Source organism: Eublepharis macularius, chromosome 19, assembly GCF_028583425.1.
Source record: "Eublepharis macularius isolate TG4126 chromosome 19, MPM_Emac_v1.0, whole genome shotgun sequence".
NCBI classification, from domain to species: Eukaryota; Metazoa; Chordata; class Lepidosauria; order Squamata; family Eublepharidae; genus Eublepharis; species Eublepharis macularius.
The window spans coordinates 19940286-19958688 of record NC_072808.1 but is presented as its reverse complement, the minus strand read 5'-3'; the positions used below and the strand labels follow the sequence as shown (position 1 = coordinate 19958688).

The 18403-nt window shown below is 53.0% G+C and overlaps 1 protein-coding gene across 1 annotated transcript in view; it reads right to left on the bottom strand.

The window, feature by feature from the left end:
* Positions 1 to 16311, bottom strand: part of PSPN (persephin) — a 30307-nt gene extending 13996 nt beyond the window's left edge. The window contains exon 1 of the mRNA XM_055003872.1: positions 16283 to 16311. Coding sequence (XP_054859847.1) covers positions 16283 to 16311 — 29 coding nt within the window. The remainder of the gene's footprint in view (positions 1 to 16282) is intronic.
* Between the last annotated feature and the right edge of the window lie 2092 nt (positions 16312 to 18403).

The following is an 18403-nucleotide window of genomic DNA, read 5'->3' as shown; positions in this document are numbered from 1 at the left end:
CCGTTGCTGCTGATGAACATGAACAGACGAACAGTAACGAACATGTTTGTTGTTTGTGGTTCGTTGGGGCCATAATGCCCCCCGCTAGACTTAGAGAGCCTATATTCACAGGGAATGTTCAGCAGGCTCCCCCCCCCCCCCCCGCCATCAACCAAGTTTGGTCAAGATTGCAATACGAATCTTGGAGTTATACATTCCCAAATCTGACGCCCCCAGGAAACTCCCATTCAACACAATGGGAGCCACCAATTGTCTTTTGCCCTGTGCACAAACTGTGGACTCTAGGGGGCGGGGGCTTTGGCCGCTCACTGGCAGCACCCCCATGTGCCCACCTGCCATGCCTCCCAGAGGTTACTTTCTGGATGGAAGTAAGTAAGATGGGTGATGTTGGCAGCCGCTGGGCCTGGCAGGCTGGGGGAGGCATTGGCGGGCAGCCTCCCCTCTAGGGGGCAGGGGGTCTGGCCGCTCACCGGCGGCACCTCCCATGTGCCTGCCTGCCAGGCCTCCCTGAGGCTACAAAGGCTGGAAGTGGGTGGGTCAGGTCAGTGGCCACTGGGCCTGGTGGGCTGGGGGAGGCGTTGGTGGGCCACCTCCCCTCTAGGGGGCAGGGGGTCTGGCTGCTTGCCAGCGGCACCCCCTATGTGCCTGCTCACCAGGCCTCCCTGAGGCTACTTTCTGCCAAGGTATGACAGTGGGTGATGAGTGCGGCCGCCGGGCCTGGCAGGCTGGGGGAGGCATTGGCGGGCTGCCTCCCCTTCTGGGGGGGGGGGTCTGGCCGCTCACGGCTAACATCACCCACCTTCCTGCTTTTGCGGAAAGGATGGGAAAGAGAGACGATGTCATTTGGAGGGGCTGGAGTGTTCTGGAAAGGGAGAGGTCGAAAGAGGGAAGGGGAACTGGGAAGATCCCAACAGTTGCTGTGAGGCCTCCTCCTCCGAGGATCCCACTGAGGTGCTCAGCTGTGGCAGCTGACATCACCCACCTTCCTGCCTTCGCAGAAAGGATGTTCTGGAGAGGAGAGGTCGTTGGGAGGGGTTGGAGCGGTTCCAGATAGGGAGAGGACGAAAGAGGGAATGTGGAAGTTGACAGAGAGAGGAGGACAGAGGCTTCCTGGCTGCATTGCGTAGCATGACCTGGACGGAGGATGCCAACATCCACCCTGAAGGATTGCACAGACTGCTCTAGCAGAGGCTTGTCCACCCCTCTTGTGTCGAACTGGAGGCTGCCGCCAAAATCACCTTCCTGCCTTCGTGGAAAGGAAGTGAGTTGTGGGACCCATTCCCCCCAGGCACAGCAGCAACAGAAGGTGCCCATGGATGGGGGTGCACCGTGCTGCACAACCGTATCTGCAAAAGCTTTTGAGCCACCCCTCATGCCAAGAAGCAGCGGCAGCAGCACAGCACCCACCTTCCTGCCTTCACGGAAAGGGTGGGAGGGACCCATTCCCCCCTGCTCAGAGGGGAAAGCAGGAGCCCATAGATAGGGGGCCCTGTGCTGTATAACCCTATCATCAGCAACAGCAGCAGAGCTGTGCCTTGAGGTCAAAAGCGGCGGCAGCTGACATTGCCCACCTTCCTGCCTTCACAGAAAGGATGAGGTGGGCAGGATGGGAGAGGTCGTTGGGAGGCATCTGAGCGGTTCTGGAGAGGGAGAGGTTGAAAGAGGAAACATCCAGGACCTTGTCGGGGAGAGGAGGACAACGAGTTGTTTGTCACAGCTGTATTGCAGAGTGGGACCGGGAAGGCCCAAAGATGGCAGCAATGGCATGGTAGTCCCCTGGGTTCAAAGGCGGCGGTGGCAGCTGACATCACCCACCTTCCTGACTTCACGGACAGGATGGTATGGGCAGGACAGGAGAGGTCATTGGGAAGGGTCCTTCCAGTTCCATCCACAGAGGGCGAGGATGAAATAGGGACCATCCAGGAAATTGTCAGTGAGAGGACGCGATGGGCAGGACAAGTAGGGAAGGGTCGTATTGTTGCCATCAAGAGAGGAAGGTTGAAAGAGGGAGCGTCCAGGAACTCGTCTGGGAGAGGAGGACCATGGGTTGCCAGCCGTGGAAGCAGCCCTGAGAACCGAGGAGTGCTGGAGCCCACTGCACAGGAGCTTGGCCGAAAACCACAGTAGACTTGGGGAGGCTCAGAGCCCAGATAGGTCCAGGTCCAAGGAGGTTGAGGTTGACCTTCACGAAGGTCAACATGTCCACCAGTTCCGGGTGCAGAAGTGTGCGGCGGGGACAGAGGAGGTCTCCCAGGTGGTAGAACACCTGCTCGCTCTGCACTCTGGTGGAATGGCAGGACAAGATGTTGGTTGCCACGATGGCAGGTCAGGCCATACGGCAGATTTACTCGCCCAATACTCCAAGGGGTTGGAATGGGGGGGGGGGCTCGGGGGGCTACGCCAGGTACTCTTGCACCATAGCCCCCGCTGAGTCCTCCACGGTGAGTGATGCGTCCATTGTGCTGCGGCCAACCACACAGCCCGCTGACAAGACCCAGAGATCAAGTGGGGCTGTTTGGGTGGGTCTTTCCTGGCATGGCTCTCTTCCCAACTCCCCCACCCCTCTTTCTGCTCCTCCTTCTCCACCGCCCGCCCCTCGCCCCTGCCTGGTTCCCTCAGGACGGGCTTCTCTTTCTGGAAATGGAGCACTGCTGTGCAGAGCTCCTTTTTCCAGCGCAGCATCTGACCCGCCCACATGGCGATGCTGGCCTTGATCCAGGGATCACAGAGGGAGGCCATTTGGTACGGCACCTCGTGGTGCAGAGGATGCAAGTGCTCAGCCACACATGCCTGGATCCTCCTCACAAAGTCCCGGACTCTGGGGAGCAGCTCTTGCTCATGCCCAAGCTCCTTGGCCAGGAACTGGTCGAGCCCATGGATCAGGGGGATGACCTGACCCAGGCTGGCCTCGTAGGAGCACAAGAGCTCAGTGGCCTCCTTAAAGGGTTTCAGCATCTGGGACATCTGGGCAAGGAATGGAGCTGAAGCTCAGCTCCTGTCCGCTCCTCAGAATGTCCATCGATGACAGGATGTCCTGCAACAGGCCCCTCTGTTCCACCAGATGACATATGCCATAGGTGGAGTTCAAGTGGGTGGGCAGGTCCTGAAAGAGTTGGTGCTTGGGGTCCCCCCCTGCCTCTGGAACAGCCCACGGGAAGAGTTGATGCTGCAGGAGAAGTGGGAAGCGATGCGGCGGCAGCTCTCCGGCAGATTGTGCGTCCACAGGGTTCCCTTGTCCCAGCTGTCCCTTGGCTTGCTCCCCACCCCGAGCACATTCCTCATTACCAGGTGCAGCTTGTGCGTCATGCACACCAGGCCCGGGAGGGATGCTTCTTTCAGGGCTGCCAACATGTTGCGTCCCGCATCTGTCACCATGAAGCCACGGACAAACCCTTCCTCCCCTGCCATCCACTCCCTCAGAGCCACCTTTACGGTGGTGGCAATGTTCTTCCCAGTATGGACCTTGTCCATCCCCCAGGCCTGGAGAAGAACTACCCTGTAGCCCAGTGTTAAGCATGGCACCTTTTTCTGGGGGCCAGTTCTTGGCCTGAGGTGGCAGAGGTCCTCTGGTTGCCACCAGTGGGTGGTGATGCCAAGGTAGCTGTGATGGCAGCTGCTCCAGAGGTTGGCCGTGAAGTGTACAGTATGGCCTTTGGCAGCCGACAGCTCCCTGAGCACCATGTCTTGCACAGACTGGTAGAGGGCAGGCAGGACTTGACACCCAATGGTGCACCATGACGGCATGGAGAACCATGGGGCAAAGTATTGAAGCAGCCTTTGGAAGCCCACGCCCTCCACGATAGATAGGGGGAATCCTTGCAGGGCAATCGTCTCTGCCACGACACGAATGCCTGCCTCCTGAGCCCTTGACCTCACCCTTTTCAACAGCAGTATCCCTGACACCGATGGAACAACCTCCCCAAGGGTGGCCTGCCTGACCGTTCGGCTCCCACCAGCAGCACCCTCGAGGCCAAGGCTTCTTGCTTGGGGTGGATTCCAGTGACCCTCCAACTGATCCCATCTCAGAGGAGCTGGTAGCCCTCTGTCTCCCCCCGCCAGATGTTTCGCTGGCCAAGGATGGAGACCACAGGCTCGGGTGGCACGTCTTCAGGTGCCTAGTCAGGACCATCAATGACAGGTGCTTTGGGTCATTGCCCCTGCACACCAGGCCATCACAGACACGGCACCACACCACTTGAAAGGGCCCAGAAGTGCCTCCATATAGACAATTTGAACCATGGCCCACTAACTGTTCCTGGGGAGGGAGGACGAAGGGTTACTGGCTGTGGTGCGGAGCTGGCAACGGAAAACGGAGTGAGGGGTGGACTGCAGGCAGGGACAGCACCAAGAGTTTGGGATGAGGATGGGATGGATGTTTCATCGAACTCAAACCATTCCTCCATGGATCCCTCACCCTCCTCCTCCTCAAACAGTTTAAAGAGTTCCTCTTACCCAGCAGCAAGAGCTCTTCCGCCTCCACCACAGCTCCCACAGGTGATTTTTGGGGAGCAGGAGTCTCTACTGCCCCAGAGCCCTGCCCAGTACTGCTTCCCACGGGGCAACGGGACAATCTTTGCACTTCCCCCCACGACCACCTTTGGCCCCCGGACGAAGACTCATTGTACCAGCAAACAAGGAGGAGGAAAGAAAAGGAGACAACACTGTGAGCCCTCAGCCGAGGTGCCCACTGAGTTTGGCCCCAGAGCCAGGCAGCAGCCCTGGAACCAGAAGGATGGGCTAGGGCCCTAGCCCAGCGCTCCCAGAAACCTGACCAGATCAGGCACTAGTACTAATAAGGTGAGCTTTCAGCTGAGGTGCCCACTGAGCTTGGCCCCAGAGCCAGGCAGCAGCCCTGAAACCAGAAGGACGGGCTAGGGCCGTAGCCCAGCACTCCCAGAAACCTGACCAAGCACTAGTACTAATAAGGTGAGCCCTCACCCAAGGTGCCCACTGAACTTGGCCCCAGAGCCAGGCAGCAGCCCTGGAACCAGAAGGATGGGCTAGGGCCCTAGCCCAGCACTCCCAGAAACCTGACCAGATCAGGCACTAGTACTAATAATGTGAGCCCTCAACCAATGTGCCCACTGAGCTTGGCCCCAGGGCCTGGCAGCAGCCCTGGAAGCAGAGGGGATAGATCCCTATCCCACCCACAACACACAGAAAAAATCCCACCTCCAATGCACTCCCTGTCTCTCTCCCAAAAGGCTAGCAACAGCTCTGTCCGACTCCACTACCTGCTGAAACTGAAAGCCAGAACTTGGAGCACAGTGCCCTTTTATAAGCAGAGGTCTCATAGGGAAAAGCAGGAGGTCTGTGGTTGACTGTCAGAACTGCCTAACAGGGTTTGCAGGGATGAAATTGGAGTGCCGATGGCTACAGAACACCACCCCTTCACCCTCCCTCCCCCCCTGGTCTCTGCTGCCATGTAACCAATTGTAACCAATTTGGAGCTCCACACTTGGAAGGAAGACCTGCCCATCAAGCTAAGCTGGGCTTAGATTGGGGTTTCCAGGGCAAAAGAAGGAGTGCAGACAGAGTTCAGGCACTCCCTGCCTCCATTGCCAAGGGAATTGATTGAAGGTGCCTGACTGTCTGGCTTCACGAACAGCGGACGAATGCAACGAACGAGGCTTGCAACGACTGCTTGTTCGTTTGCAATGGTGCCTCACGAACGGCTTGTTTGCTAACAGATGAACTTCGTGGCTTTTTTGCGTTCGTGGCTTTTTTGCGTTTGTAATGTTGTTCGTGCCCATGTCTAGTTTAGACTAAACATAGTACTGAATGAAATCATCTCCGTCTCTGAGAAAAGATACATTGCTCGCTGCCGCAGCTTGCATCCAAAGACACTTACTGTAGAAGTTAAAGTAAATACCTTCACCAGATAACAGACAACCCCCACTGGCTCAGCACATTTCATGTTAGCAGTTTACACACTCTCAGATGATCAACACAGTGTACAGAATACAACCTCAGCAAACAGTTATGATCAGCACAAAATACAAAATACATTAATGGCAGGTATGCAGGCAGGCATACATGGCACTAAGCTGATATGCAGGACACACCCTGCCCAGTGAAGTGGCTGCCTGGGGAGCCAGGTGCAGCAGTGCCAGGGGTTGGTTAGGAAGATCAAGGTGAATAAACACAATTCTGAGACTTTGGGTGCTTTATTTATTTATTTATTTATTGCATATTCTGCTCTCGCTGCAAGCAGGCTCAGAGCGGATCACATCAGGGTATAAAAACAAGATAGCAAAATAGATAAAACAATTCCAACTTGTAAAACTCAGCGACATTCGTATTGCACAGTACCTCATAATCAAAACCCATGGGGCAAGTGGCTAGCTGTTAGATGTTATACAGACCGGGGAGGACCATTTCCCCATCCGGGCAGGAAGCTGGTTAAGGGCGGGGGCGTTCCACTAACTTCAATTGCCATATGCCTGGCGGAACATCTCTGTCTTACAGGCCCAGCGAAAAGATAAGAAGTCTTGCCGGGCCCTCGTTTCCACAGACAGAGAGTTCCACCAGGCCCGTGACAAGGCCCCTTGGCCCTGGTCGAGGCGGGCTGGGGCTGGGAATAGGGTTGCCAGGTGCTCCTCACCTCCCATCGGGAGGGTGGAGTCCCTGGCACTTACTTTGTGAACTGTTACCACACCATCCGCGAGAGTGCTCCCCTGCTCCTCACGGGGTCGATTCGGGCCATTTGGGGCCCAAATCAGCCCCAAACGAAGCGCAGGAATGCTCCCGTGGGCTGTGCAACAACGTCACTTCTGGAAGGGACATCGCCTCGCCAGTTGGGAGGGTGCACGGTGCACACTCTTGAGGTGTCTGCCGATGGTGGGCAAGCTCTGGGAGCTTGCCCCCTCCCGCTGATTGCTGGGTAATCTGTGGACGAGGCGGCAAATCTCCAAGAGTTTGCTTGCCACTGGTGGGCACCTGGGAACCCTAGCCGGGAACCCCCAGCAGATATGATGAGTTTGTCCCAGAACCCCTCAAAGCCTGTTTTAAGAACAAGATACCCAAGTGCATGACTTTGGCCAGCTTTCATTGTAGTAACTGGATACACCAAATCAACACTTCTTTCCCTCTGGACCAACGGCATCTGTGCTGTGTACCAGCATTCCTGAGATGCCGAAGGAAAGGTCAGTGAAGGGGGAAGAGGAATTTGGGGCAGCCGTCTGGCTGCTGGCTTAGCCCTGCAGTGTATGGAACATCTTCTTCAGCCTCTGGAAGACCAGGAGGGCCTGCCTGTGGCGTGACAGAGCGGATAAATCACCATCCAGCCGACATGAGGTTGCTCTCTGCTGTCTACACTTGGTCTCTCCAAGCGCATTCCTTCCACTTGGCTTAGAGAGAGCCACAACAGGTCGTGATGGAGACTTAGCAGGAGAGGAAAGAGCCTGGAGGAGGCAGAGGAAGGACAGTACAAGCCAAAATGGTCAATGGCTAGGTTTTGGTGGGGAGATAAACAGCAAGACAAGGACATCTTTTAAACCTCTTCCTTGACACGTTGTACAGGACACAGGGTTTGCTGGGGAATGGAGGAACTAGAGTTGAGGAATGTATCCCCTGACCCTGATTTTATCCAAGATTCCAGAATTATTTATTGACTGACTTACTATGTTTTTATTAAAGTATTTATATTCCACTTATATGCCACTCCATTTATACTCCAGTGTCTCCTGTTATAATGTTATACTCCACTTTTCCACATAGTTCAAGGCAGCTTACAAAATGATTTAAAAATTTCTGAATCAAAACCAAGATAAAATCTTTTCCTCCTCACCTTGAAAGATGCTTGCCCTTTTCACCCCCTCAATAGCCCTGACAAATAAGCAAGCCTTGCAGCCCCTCCTGAATATCTCCAAGGTAGGAGCCTATTCCACAGAGCAGGAGCCATGATCCAAACGGCCCAGGCTCTGGTTGATGCCAGACGGGCCGCCCTAAGCAGTGAGATGGCCAGCAAATGGCTGCCTGTGGATTGTAGGTGGCACACTGGGAGGTAGGGAAGGATACGGTCTTTCAAATACGTGGATCCCAGATTGTGACGGGATTTTGGTGATTAGCAGCCTGAACTGAACTCAGAAAAAAACTGACATCCAATATAGCTGTTTCAAAATGGGTAACACAAGTTCCTGGCTGCTAGCCCCTGAACATAGCCAAGCTGCTGCATTCTGGCCCTGTTGTAGTTCCCAGGTTGTCTTCAGGGGCAGCCCCATGTTGAGCTTTCTGCAGTAATGCATCCATGAGGTTATAGAAGCATGAATGAGCATGGCCAGATCAGCAGAGTCTAGGCAGCAAGAGAGTGGGCACACCAGATACAGTTGATACAAGGCACTCCAGGCAGCCATGCCAACCTGCTTTTCAAAGAGCAAGGCAGGGCCTATGAGCACCCCAAACTCTTGATCTGCTTTGAGAAAGCTGACTTCACTTCGTCTAGAACAAGTAGATTCAATCCCTCTAGAATATCAGCCTTCCCAACCAGCATCACCTCCGTTTTGTCTGGATACAGAATTCAGTTTGTTCCTACTAAGAGACGATGTGGTTCCACACAGGCACACACTGGTTTTAACCTGATCCCTGCAGTCACACACCAACTGAAGACAACTGCTTCTTTAAGAAAGGGAGAGAGAGCCCAAACAAGCTCCGAATGGCAACTCAAGGGGAGGGAGTGCCCCGGCCTCCCTGCTCCAAGCCTTTTTCCTGCGCCAAAATAGCACGTGGGGGTGGGGTGGGGGGAGTTATTTTGCTGATTTTGCCGTGCTATGTTTACCTGCAAAATCAGTGAAAAAACTCCCCTCACACAATTTTCATGCAACAACACAGTATTGAGGGAAGGCAAGATGGGGATGTTTTGAACTTGTTTGAGCTCTCCTTTTTAAAAAAAAGCAGTTCCCCAGAGTGGATATGATGTGACTGCAGTCTGTGCCAGGGCAAAAAGGTATCACCTAGAGCTGCCCTTTGCCACCGGTCAAAGCATTTGTTCAGAATTGTTCATATTGTTAACAGTTAGAGGCCCTGCCCTCTCTATAGCTCAACAAAGTCCTGTGAATGTGTAATCGGTTAGGAGTGGAAGAAATACTTACATCTGTAGCCTCTTACACTGGACAGGGGAGGGAGATGAGTGTCGGAGGGGGAAACCCCCACAGAGGGCACTGAAAGCAGCAGTTCTTCAGGCAGCTTTCATGGTTAATTCCTGTTGATAGAAACAAATCTTTTATTAAGACCAGAGGTTCAGGCTAAATATCCATCTTGTTCCAAACAGTGGCTTGGCCAGATGAATCTGGGAATCCCATAAACAGTGCATGAAGCCTGCCTGAGGAAACAAAGGAGGCCAAACTCAAAATAATAATTCCTTTCCCCTATAACTCCTGTTTTCTACTCCTCATTACTCCTCTCTTCCCCCAGCGCCACTCTCCTGCATTGTACATGTTTTTGTAGTGCCATTCTTTTGCCTCACCTTATTTCTAAGAATGGGGACACTCAAGCGCAGATTGTATGTGTGGTTCTCAATTCATGTGCAGGCTGTCCAGGGTCTACAGCCCAGCCCCTGGACTTACCTGGAGAAGAGGACAGGAGACCCCGGGAGACAGTGGCCCAGTTGCCTCAGCAGACAGCCAGACCCAGCACCAGCTGGCCACAGGGGGAAGGGAAGAGACACCCAAGCCTCAGAGGGTTAGAAGGGGCAGGTGGAGGCCAGCTAGTCCCACCCTCCAGTGGGAGTCCAGGGGGCCAGGGAGGGAGGATGGGGGCAAATCAGAAAGGGCTAGAGCAGACAGGGAGGGCCAAGACAGGGGGGACAGGCAGCCAGCAGTGGCCAAGCTGAAGCCTTACCAGCCAGGGAGGAGAAGCAGCCTCTGCAGCTCAGAGCCACGCCCCAGCCTGCAGCCCAGCTGGAAAGCAGTAACCTAGCCCAGGGGATGCTAGGAGCTAAGCAGCTCCAGGTGGAGCCTGAGGCATTCTGTGGGAGGAGATGGACAGCCAGCCAAGGAGGCTCAGCTGTGCCTGCCTTCAGACATCAGCTCAGCCAGGGAGGCTGGACAGCCAGCCAACGAGGTGCAGGTGGATCAGCCCAGGGCTTCCAGCCAAATGAGCACAGGTGCAGCTGCCTAGGCCAGCTAGGGCCATAGTTAGAAGGCAGCAGGAGGGTGTGGTTGGCAGGTGGAGCATGGCTAGGCTGAAGGGATAAAAGAGAAGCCCACCCAGAGGGCGGGGTGGATTGAGTAGAAATGATGGAGTGGAGTTGGAGCGAGAGCGGAGGTGAGGAGAGCTGATGAAGGAGGAGATGGCAGAGATCAAAGGGGGTGAGTGGCACAGGTTGAGCAGGCCAGCGAGTGGACTGAGAGGAAGTCTGGGTGAGGTATACTGCCCCTCCTTCCACAGAGCAGGGTCCTGCAGCATCCCTGGCACCCCTTTGACATCAGGGCTGGACAGACCAGCGCCCCACCCAGTGGCAGCCACTGCAAGCCCTGACACAGGCTGTTCTTGCTTGGTGCATGTGAATGCCACTCTCTTTGTGTGATTGCATTTGCAAGTGTTTCCGGAGGGCAGAGCACCAATTCAGCTCTGTTTTGTGCTGTGAGAACAAGTACTGTAGTCTCCTTTGACTTGCCAATTTGCATTTCTTTAAGGTGTGAGAAACTGTCAAGATCTGCATTTCAATGAACGGGTACATGGGAAACTGGAATACAGTTGAGGAGGAACTGAGATTGAATGCATTCTTGTGGAGTAAATTGAAGTGTGACTGTGCGAGCGACTGCATGGAAAGTTGGAGGGGGGACATGTGAAATGAGGTTCACTTGAGCATCCCTAGGGACTTAGTATTCCCACCCAACAGAAATCAGCACCAGGCTGGAGAAAGGATGATGGGTCAAGGAGCAGTTTTGCAGCCTGCCTCCTCTTGAGGCCAAAACCTAGAGTGGCACATTGCAAAGCAGGGGTGGTTGAAACACAATTGCCAAGCCGCCTTCCTGCAGGGACACCAAGAGCTCCAGAAACTGACCAGTATGTTTCGAAGGGCCTGACTTTTCATACCTGCTCAGAGGAGAGTCTGAAAAGGCCTTTAAGAGACAAGTGTGAAATTGGTCTTACTCTCTGAGAAAATGCTGGGATTTCATCTGAGCATGAACAAGTTCCGTTTTTAAAAAAGGAATGTTCACAAGAATTTTTGTCCTTGTTTTAAGGTAGGTTTTGATAATGTGGCTATGTCTTAGCTGATGGCTGCAGAAGGCTAGTATCCTACAGACATCTCAGGAGTGGATTTTGTCAGAATGCGTGAAGATAATTACATGTCATAATGTTACAAAAAAATCCCAGCGCCTACAAAATTAACACACCAGAGAGAAGTTTAGGTCAGAACTGTTCTTCTTGACATGGTACCTGTCCAGAGACAAATTTAATTTTTGCAGTTCATCTATCCAATTTACTCCTGTACCTAGTGCCCCCAAAAGAACACCATTCACATTATGATGTTTTTATAAATACCGATTGCACCACCAACTGCGAGGCAGCTGTGTCACAGAAGGCCCCAGGCTCAATCCAGTTAAAAGGATCAGGTGGTAGGTGATGTGTGCCTCTGCCTTGAGAGCTGGTTGCCAGTCTAAGGAGCCAATACTGACTTTGAAGAGTCTGAGTTATTATAAGACAGCTTCATAGACTGGCATGACCCGGAAGTTACAGCTGGTCCAGAATGCAGCAGCACACGTCCTTACTGGAATGCCAATCCGAGCGCACGTTCATCCTGTGCTGTGCCAGCTGCACTGGCTCCCAGTGGAGTTCCAGATCTGGTTCAAGGTGTTAACCCTTGGTGTTTAAAGCCCTTCACGGACTGGGACCTGCATACCTGCGGGACCGCCTCTTCCATTACGTCCCCTGCAGGGTGTTGCGCTCTGCAGACAAGCAACTCCTGGTGGTCCCCGGCCCGAAGGACCTTTGCCTGGCCTCAGCCAGGGCCAGGGCCTTTTCTGCCCTGGCCCCGGCCTGGTGGAATGCTCTCCCGCTGGAGATCCGGGCCCTGCGGGACCTGTTACAGTTTCACAGGGCCTGTAAAACGGAGATGTTCTGTGGGGAGGGCGGGGTATAAATTGAATTAAATAAATAAATAAAATATTTCCTTAGGAAGGCTCTAGGCTCTCTGTGTGAAATCCTCTTCAATTTCAGTTTATAATAGGCAATTCAGTGGCTGTTCATATTGTTACTGTCCTCTTTGCAAGACCCAGTAGGGGCTTACGTAAGCTAACGCTGCATGAACAACTACAAACATGCTGACAATTGTTCTCTCACTTCCCTTCCAAAGCATCCTGGGAACTGCCAAGCTAGCAAGGGTAGCAATTGACATTGTCCAAATGTGAAAAGCTTGGCTTGGTCCCAAAGGGAGGCTTCAGGTGGTATCTTAAGTAGCTATTTTTAGCTGGGAGATCTGAAGGTCTCCTTGTCTGCCAACAGAGACCACAGCGGGTGGTGGCATGCAAGGAAGAATGGGAAGAATGCTGGGGCTGCTTCAGGCGGCGGGGAGTAGAGGGTATAAAGGATTTGGCCAAGGATAAATCACACTCAGGCTTGCCTGATATTTCTGAGCTAGTGATGGATGAGGACAAGGCACTGGAAGAGTGGGAAGCAAAACTAGAAGGTATGGGAGGAGGAAGGGGAGAATGCAGCCACCATTGAAGCTAGGTGGGGATCTAGAACCACATGTACCAAACCCCCCAGTCAGGCTACCTGTCTAGTACCAGTAGCCAGTTATATGTCAAATGCACTCAGCCAAATGGCAGGAACCAGAATACAAACTCTGTGGCAGCTCAGTGGAGGGTCAACCTGTTTTTAAATCATACAGAGTTTCTCCAGAAGCAATTGGTGGTAGAGACTGCCCTCAAGTCATAACTGATGTATGGTGACCCCTGGTGGAGTTTTTCATGGCAAGAGACTAACAGAGTTGCAACCCTGGTCTTCACTGGAGGTCTCCCATCCAATTACTAACTAACCAAGGCCGACCTTGCTTAGCTTCCAGGATCTGATGAGATCAGGCTCACCTGGGCTATCCAGATCGGGGCCAAGAGGCTATTAAGGGGCCCCATTCCAGAGATCACTCTCTTCTAATATCTGCAGCATAAGCATCAACTGTAGACAATTCAATAGAGAAGATCCTGGTTTTTAATAGTCCACAATTCAGGTTGGGGGAAAGGAAAATTGATCCAAAGTCCCTTCCGTGGTCTGAAACACAATGAAGGCATTACATTTTGCTCCTCAACTGTCAGGCTCAGTCAACAGCTGCACACCTCCAATGTTGCTGAGAAGGGCTCCTGTCTCCCATGCTAGTTGTCTATAGATCTCTGGAAATGGGAAATGTCAACGGGGTTTCAGTTGTGGCTACCAAATGTCAATTAAGCCATTGTGTTTCTGGGGGTGGTGGTGGTGGTGACACTATCTGATGTTTTTTGAAAGAGAATTGCCAAGAATGGGGAGTGAGCTATCAGGATGTTCCATGACCTTGCATTGTTCCAAGTGGGTAGCCGAGCTGGACTGTTGTAGAAGAGCAAGATTCAGGTCTAGTAGCACCATAAAGACCAATTGACCTTGAATTGTTACTGCTGTGTAGTTTTGTCATGATAATGCTGATCTAGATAGATTTAACCATTTTCTGGTGGCAAAATTTCCCTTCTCTAGATTATGGAGTAGTTTCATAGGAGTAGCCATGTTGGTCTGCAAGAATCTTGAAGGATTATGGGGAAATGGCAAGTCACCTAACAGGAGAAAATGGTTGTGGAAAGTTGGGAGGTTCTAATTGCCCAGAAACTGACATGCCGAGTGAAATTACGTAGGCAACTGTATCCAAGGAACAATTTTTCTGGTAGGGTAGAAAATGTTGACAACTTACCTTGAAAATCCTGCAAGTTCCTACTGAATGCCATTGAAATACATACATATAACTGAATTGACAGCAAGTATATGTACCTATGTGCCATCAAGTTGCAACTGACTTATGGCGAAGGCAAGCAAGAAGCAGAGGCAATTTGCCATTGCCTTTCTCTGCAGAGCCTGCCTCAGTTGTCCTCCATCTAGGTACTGATTCTGCTTAGCTTCCACCATCTGACAAGATCGGGCTATACCATGCCGCCTTCCCTTCCAACGGAAAGTACACAACAACAAAAACCCTCAGTGTGGCACTCTTTCTCTTTTACTGCCTTTATATTTGGGGTCATGCATTGTTTCCCCTGTGAATCTTTAAATATTCTTTTCACTCAATTAAAAATCTTTTGTTGGAAATCCATGCCTTTCCCTTAACCTCACCATTTCACAGTCTACCCACCCCCATATCTTTGGCTTCTTTCAAAAGGAAAAATGAAACTTCATTATCTTTGGAACTCCAAAAGAGAGGGAAGATGGGTTTGCACCCTCGATGCTCAGAGTGCCTGCTGCACCAGCCATTAACTCTGTCAGAAACGTCAGGGGAGGTGGGCAGAGCATGGATCTTAGGCTAACCTGCTCCATGAGTGTGTGTGCATGTCAGTGCCTCTGGGTTCTTCCTGTTGCAAAAAGCATCTTTGCAACTAGTACTTCAATGTTTGCCTTCCTACTGTTTTTCTACTGCACCCTCCACCGACTGTGATTTATTTTTTTTTGACCGAGGAGTCTTAAATCTGTTGTTAGCTGCACACTGGCGGCACATCTTAGAAGGAAATTTATTGAAGGAACAGTGAGTCACGGTCCAGCCAGGAAAAGCTAGACTGCCTCAGGAAATATTACTGCCTTTAAGGTTTTTGCATTTACAATGGAACCCTGAGAAAATCTCACAGGACTCTGAGAAAATTACTGGTTAACCGGTCCCCAAGTCAGTAAGGAGCAAAATAGCCTAACAGGTGGTTTGCCATTGCAAGACCTGAAACCCTGGTCTTTGTTGGAGGTCTCCTATCCAAGGCTGACCCTGCTTAGCTTCTGAAATCTGACAAGATCAGGCTCACCTGGGCTATCCAGGTCAGGGCCCAACCATGCTACAGTGTGATTATGCTTCTTTTGCAAAGTTATCCTCAAACCGGAGCCATTTTCTGCATCACAATCCCTTATATTGCTGAGCCTGAAAACACTGTGAGAATTTTAAGAAAATGTAGTGGGTGCAACCCTAATATGGCTGCGATAGTGGAGGGCCTGTCACAAAATGCATGCCATATGTGCGGGGGGGGGGAGGGGGGAGGAGATGGGGACTTTGGTTTTGGGAAATGAGCCCTGTGGTGTCAGTTTCCAAAAAAAGAAGAGAGTTTGCTTTGGGCATGGCCACAGGGAGAGACTGCCAAGCCAAGAGACATCAGTGGGTCTTCATCTACAGCCAAGCAAAATGCTGTGATCCACCTGCTTGAGCAGGCAGCAGGTGGTGTCAGTCCCTGGCAGTTAGGTCCCTCAAGCCCGCCACAGTTAACACGCAAGAGTTCCAGTTGAAGTAACGTTATTGAGATCCATACAGTACAGGATGTTCACACAAAGGTAGCAATTGGCAGAAGTGACAATTCAAACAAAGGCATTACTAACTATAGGGAAACTTCCCACCCTTTGGGGTCCATTGACATTCTGGTGCAAAACCCCATAGAAGTTACATGGGAACGGATATAGTTTAGACTAAATGAAGTACAAAGGAAAATATCCAATGTTAAATGCTAGCAGCTTGCCTTCAAGGACACGTGCTGTAAAAAGTGAAAGTACATATTTTCAATAGATAACAGAGAGGCCCCACTGGCTCTCCTGCATTTTATGTTAGCAGTTGAGACACTCTCAGATGACCTACACAGTATACAGAATATAACTCTGGCAAACGGCAATGGCCAGTACAAAATGCAGAATACAAGAATGGCAGGTATGCTGGCATACATGACAGGTGGGGAGGAACACAAAACTTCTTAGTTTTCACTCATTCAATACCCTTTGGATCCCCCCCACAACATTCAGGAATCAAATGGACAGCAGAAAAACTACTGGTGGGCACTAAGCATCTTGTCAGGGATCACTTCTCTGTATTTTCTAAAATTCTGGACGCGGCATTCACAATCATGGAAGCCAGCATCTGGGTCTCCTTCCAGCAGGTGTCTTTTGTGCAACTTTCCCTGCTGCCACATATCAAAACCTGGGCTGCAAGGAGACTGCGGTACAGGCGAGCTACTAGGGACACTAATAGTCCTGCAGCTCGGAGAAGCAGGTGTCTCCCAAACATACATCTTTTTTATTTACTCATTTAATCCAGCATTGGCGTCAAATCTTCCTGTATAAAAGGCAAGACATACTGGTGATGACTCACCTTTTATCCTCACGCAGGAGCACTCGCATGCCCCCCCACGGGGGTGAAAGGGCAGCAACAGGCAACATGGCTTGCCGAGGAGGCCCCGAGCAGGTGGCTGCCGGTGATGGGAAGGCCCAGCGTGGTGGAGCAGCCAAGGACCGTGGCAGGGCTTCCTGCCACCTAAGGTAGAGTAGTCAGTCCTGTTCCCCTCCATCCAACCCTGGCCCCGCTTACCTGGCTGATGGGGAAAGGCAAGGGAATGCGCCTCCCTGATGTGCTCCCTGCTGCCTCTCCGTACTCCTGTGCACCACAGTAGGCCGACTTTGTCTCTTTCGGCCCACCGCACCCATGCACCTGAGCCTTAGGTCACCTGGATGGGGTGGATTGGGCAGCTGAAGATACAGGTGAGCTCCATTGCACCCCGCCCCCATGCTCCCGGGTCTTCATCCTCCGAATACGGCCTGAATCTGGGCTGCATTGGGTGGCCCAAGAGCGCAGGAGCGCTCCACTGCCCTTTCCCCCCGGCCCCTGGGTCTTCAGCCTCCCAATATGGCCTGAATCTGGGCTAGATCGGGTGGCAAAAGAGCACAGGAGTACGCCACCGCCGTTTCTGCCCTGCCCCCATGCTCCTGAGTCTTAAGCCTCCGAATACGGCCTGAATCTGGGCTGCATTGGGTGGCAGAAGAACACAGAAGTGCACCACTACCCTTTCCCCCCGGACCCTGGGTCTTCAGCCGACCAATACGGCCTGAATCTGGGCTGCATTGCGAGGCAGAAGAGCGCAGGAGCGCTCCACTGCCCTTACAGCCCTGCCCCCGGGCGTACAGCCTCCGATTACGGCCTGAATCTGGGCTGCATTGGGTGGCAGAAGAGCGCGGGAGCGCTCCACTGCCCTTTCCCCCCCACGGCCCTCGGGTCTTCAGCCTCCCAATACGGCCCGAATCTGGGCAGCATTTGGTGGCAGAAGAAAACAGAAGTGCTCCACTGTCCTTTCCCCCCCGGACCTCGAGTCTTCAGCCTCCCAATACGGCCTGAATCTGGGCTGCATTCGGTGGCAGAAGAACAAAGGAGTGCTCCACTCCCCTTTCCCCCCCTCGGCCCCCGGGTCTTCAGCCTCAAAATACGGCCTGAATCTGTGGTGGATTAGGTGGCAGAAGAGCGCAGGAACGCTCCGCTGCCCTTTCCCCCCGGCCGCCCGGGTCTTCAGCCTCCCAATACGGCCTGAATCTAGGCTGCATTGGGGGGCCTAAGAACACAGAAGTGCTCCAGTACCCGTTCCCCCCTCCCCCCGGGTCTTCAGCCTCCCAATACGGCCTGAATCTGGGCTGCTTTGCGAGGTAGAAGAACGCAGAAGTGCTCCACTGCACTTTCTGCCCTGCCCCCAGATCTTTAGTCTCTGAATACGGCCTGAATCTGGGCTGCATTGGGTGGCAGAAGAGCGCAGGAGTGCTCCACTGCCCTTTCCCCCCCCCCCCGGCCCCCGGGTCTTCAGCCTCCCAATACGGCCTGAATCTGGGCTGCATTGGGTGGCAGAAGGGCGCAGGAGCGTTCCAAGGCGCTTTCCACCCGGCCCCAAGGGTCTTCAGCCTCCCAATACGGCCTGAATCTGGGCTGCACTGGGGGGGCAGAAGAACACAGAAGTGCTCTACGGCCCTTTCCCCCCGGCCCCCGGGTCTTCAGCCTCTGAATATGTCCTGAATCTGTGCTGCATTGGGTGGCAGAAGGGCGCAGGAGTGCTCCGCTGCCCTTTCCCCCCGGCCCCCGGGTATTCAGCCTCCCAATACGGCCTGAATCTGGGCTGCATTGGGTGGCAGAAGAACACAGAAATGCTCCGCTGCCCTTTCCCCCCGGCCCCCGGGTCTTCAGCCTCCCAATATGGCCTGAATCTGGGCAGCATTTGGTGGAAGAAGAAAACAGAAGTGCTCCACTGCCTTTCCCCCCTGACCTCGGGTCTTCAGCCTCCCAATACGGCCTGAATCTGGGCAGTATTTGGTGGCAGAAGAACACAGAAGTGCTCCACTGCCCTTTTCCCCTCGGCCCCCCGGGTATTCAGCCTCCCAATACGGCCTGAATCTGTGCTGGATTAGGTGGCAGAAGAGCGGAGGAACGCTCCGCTGCCCTTTCCCTCCGGACCCCGGG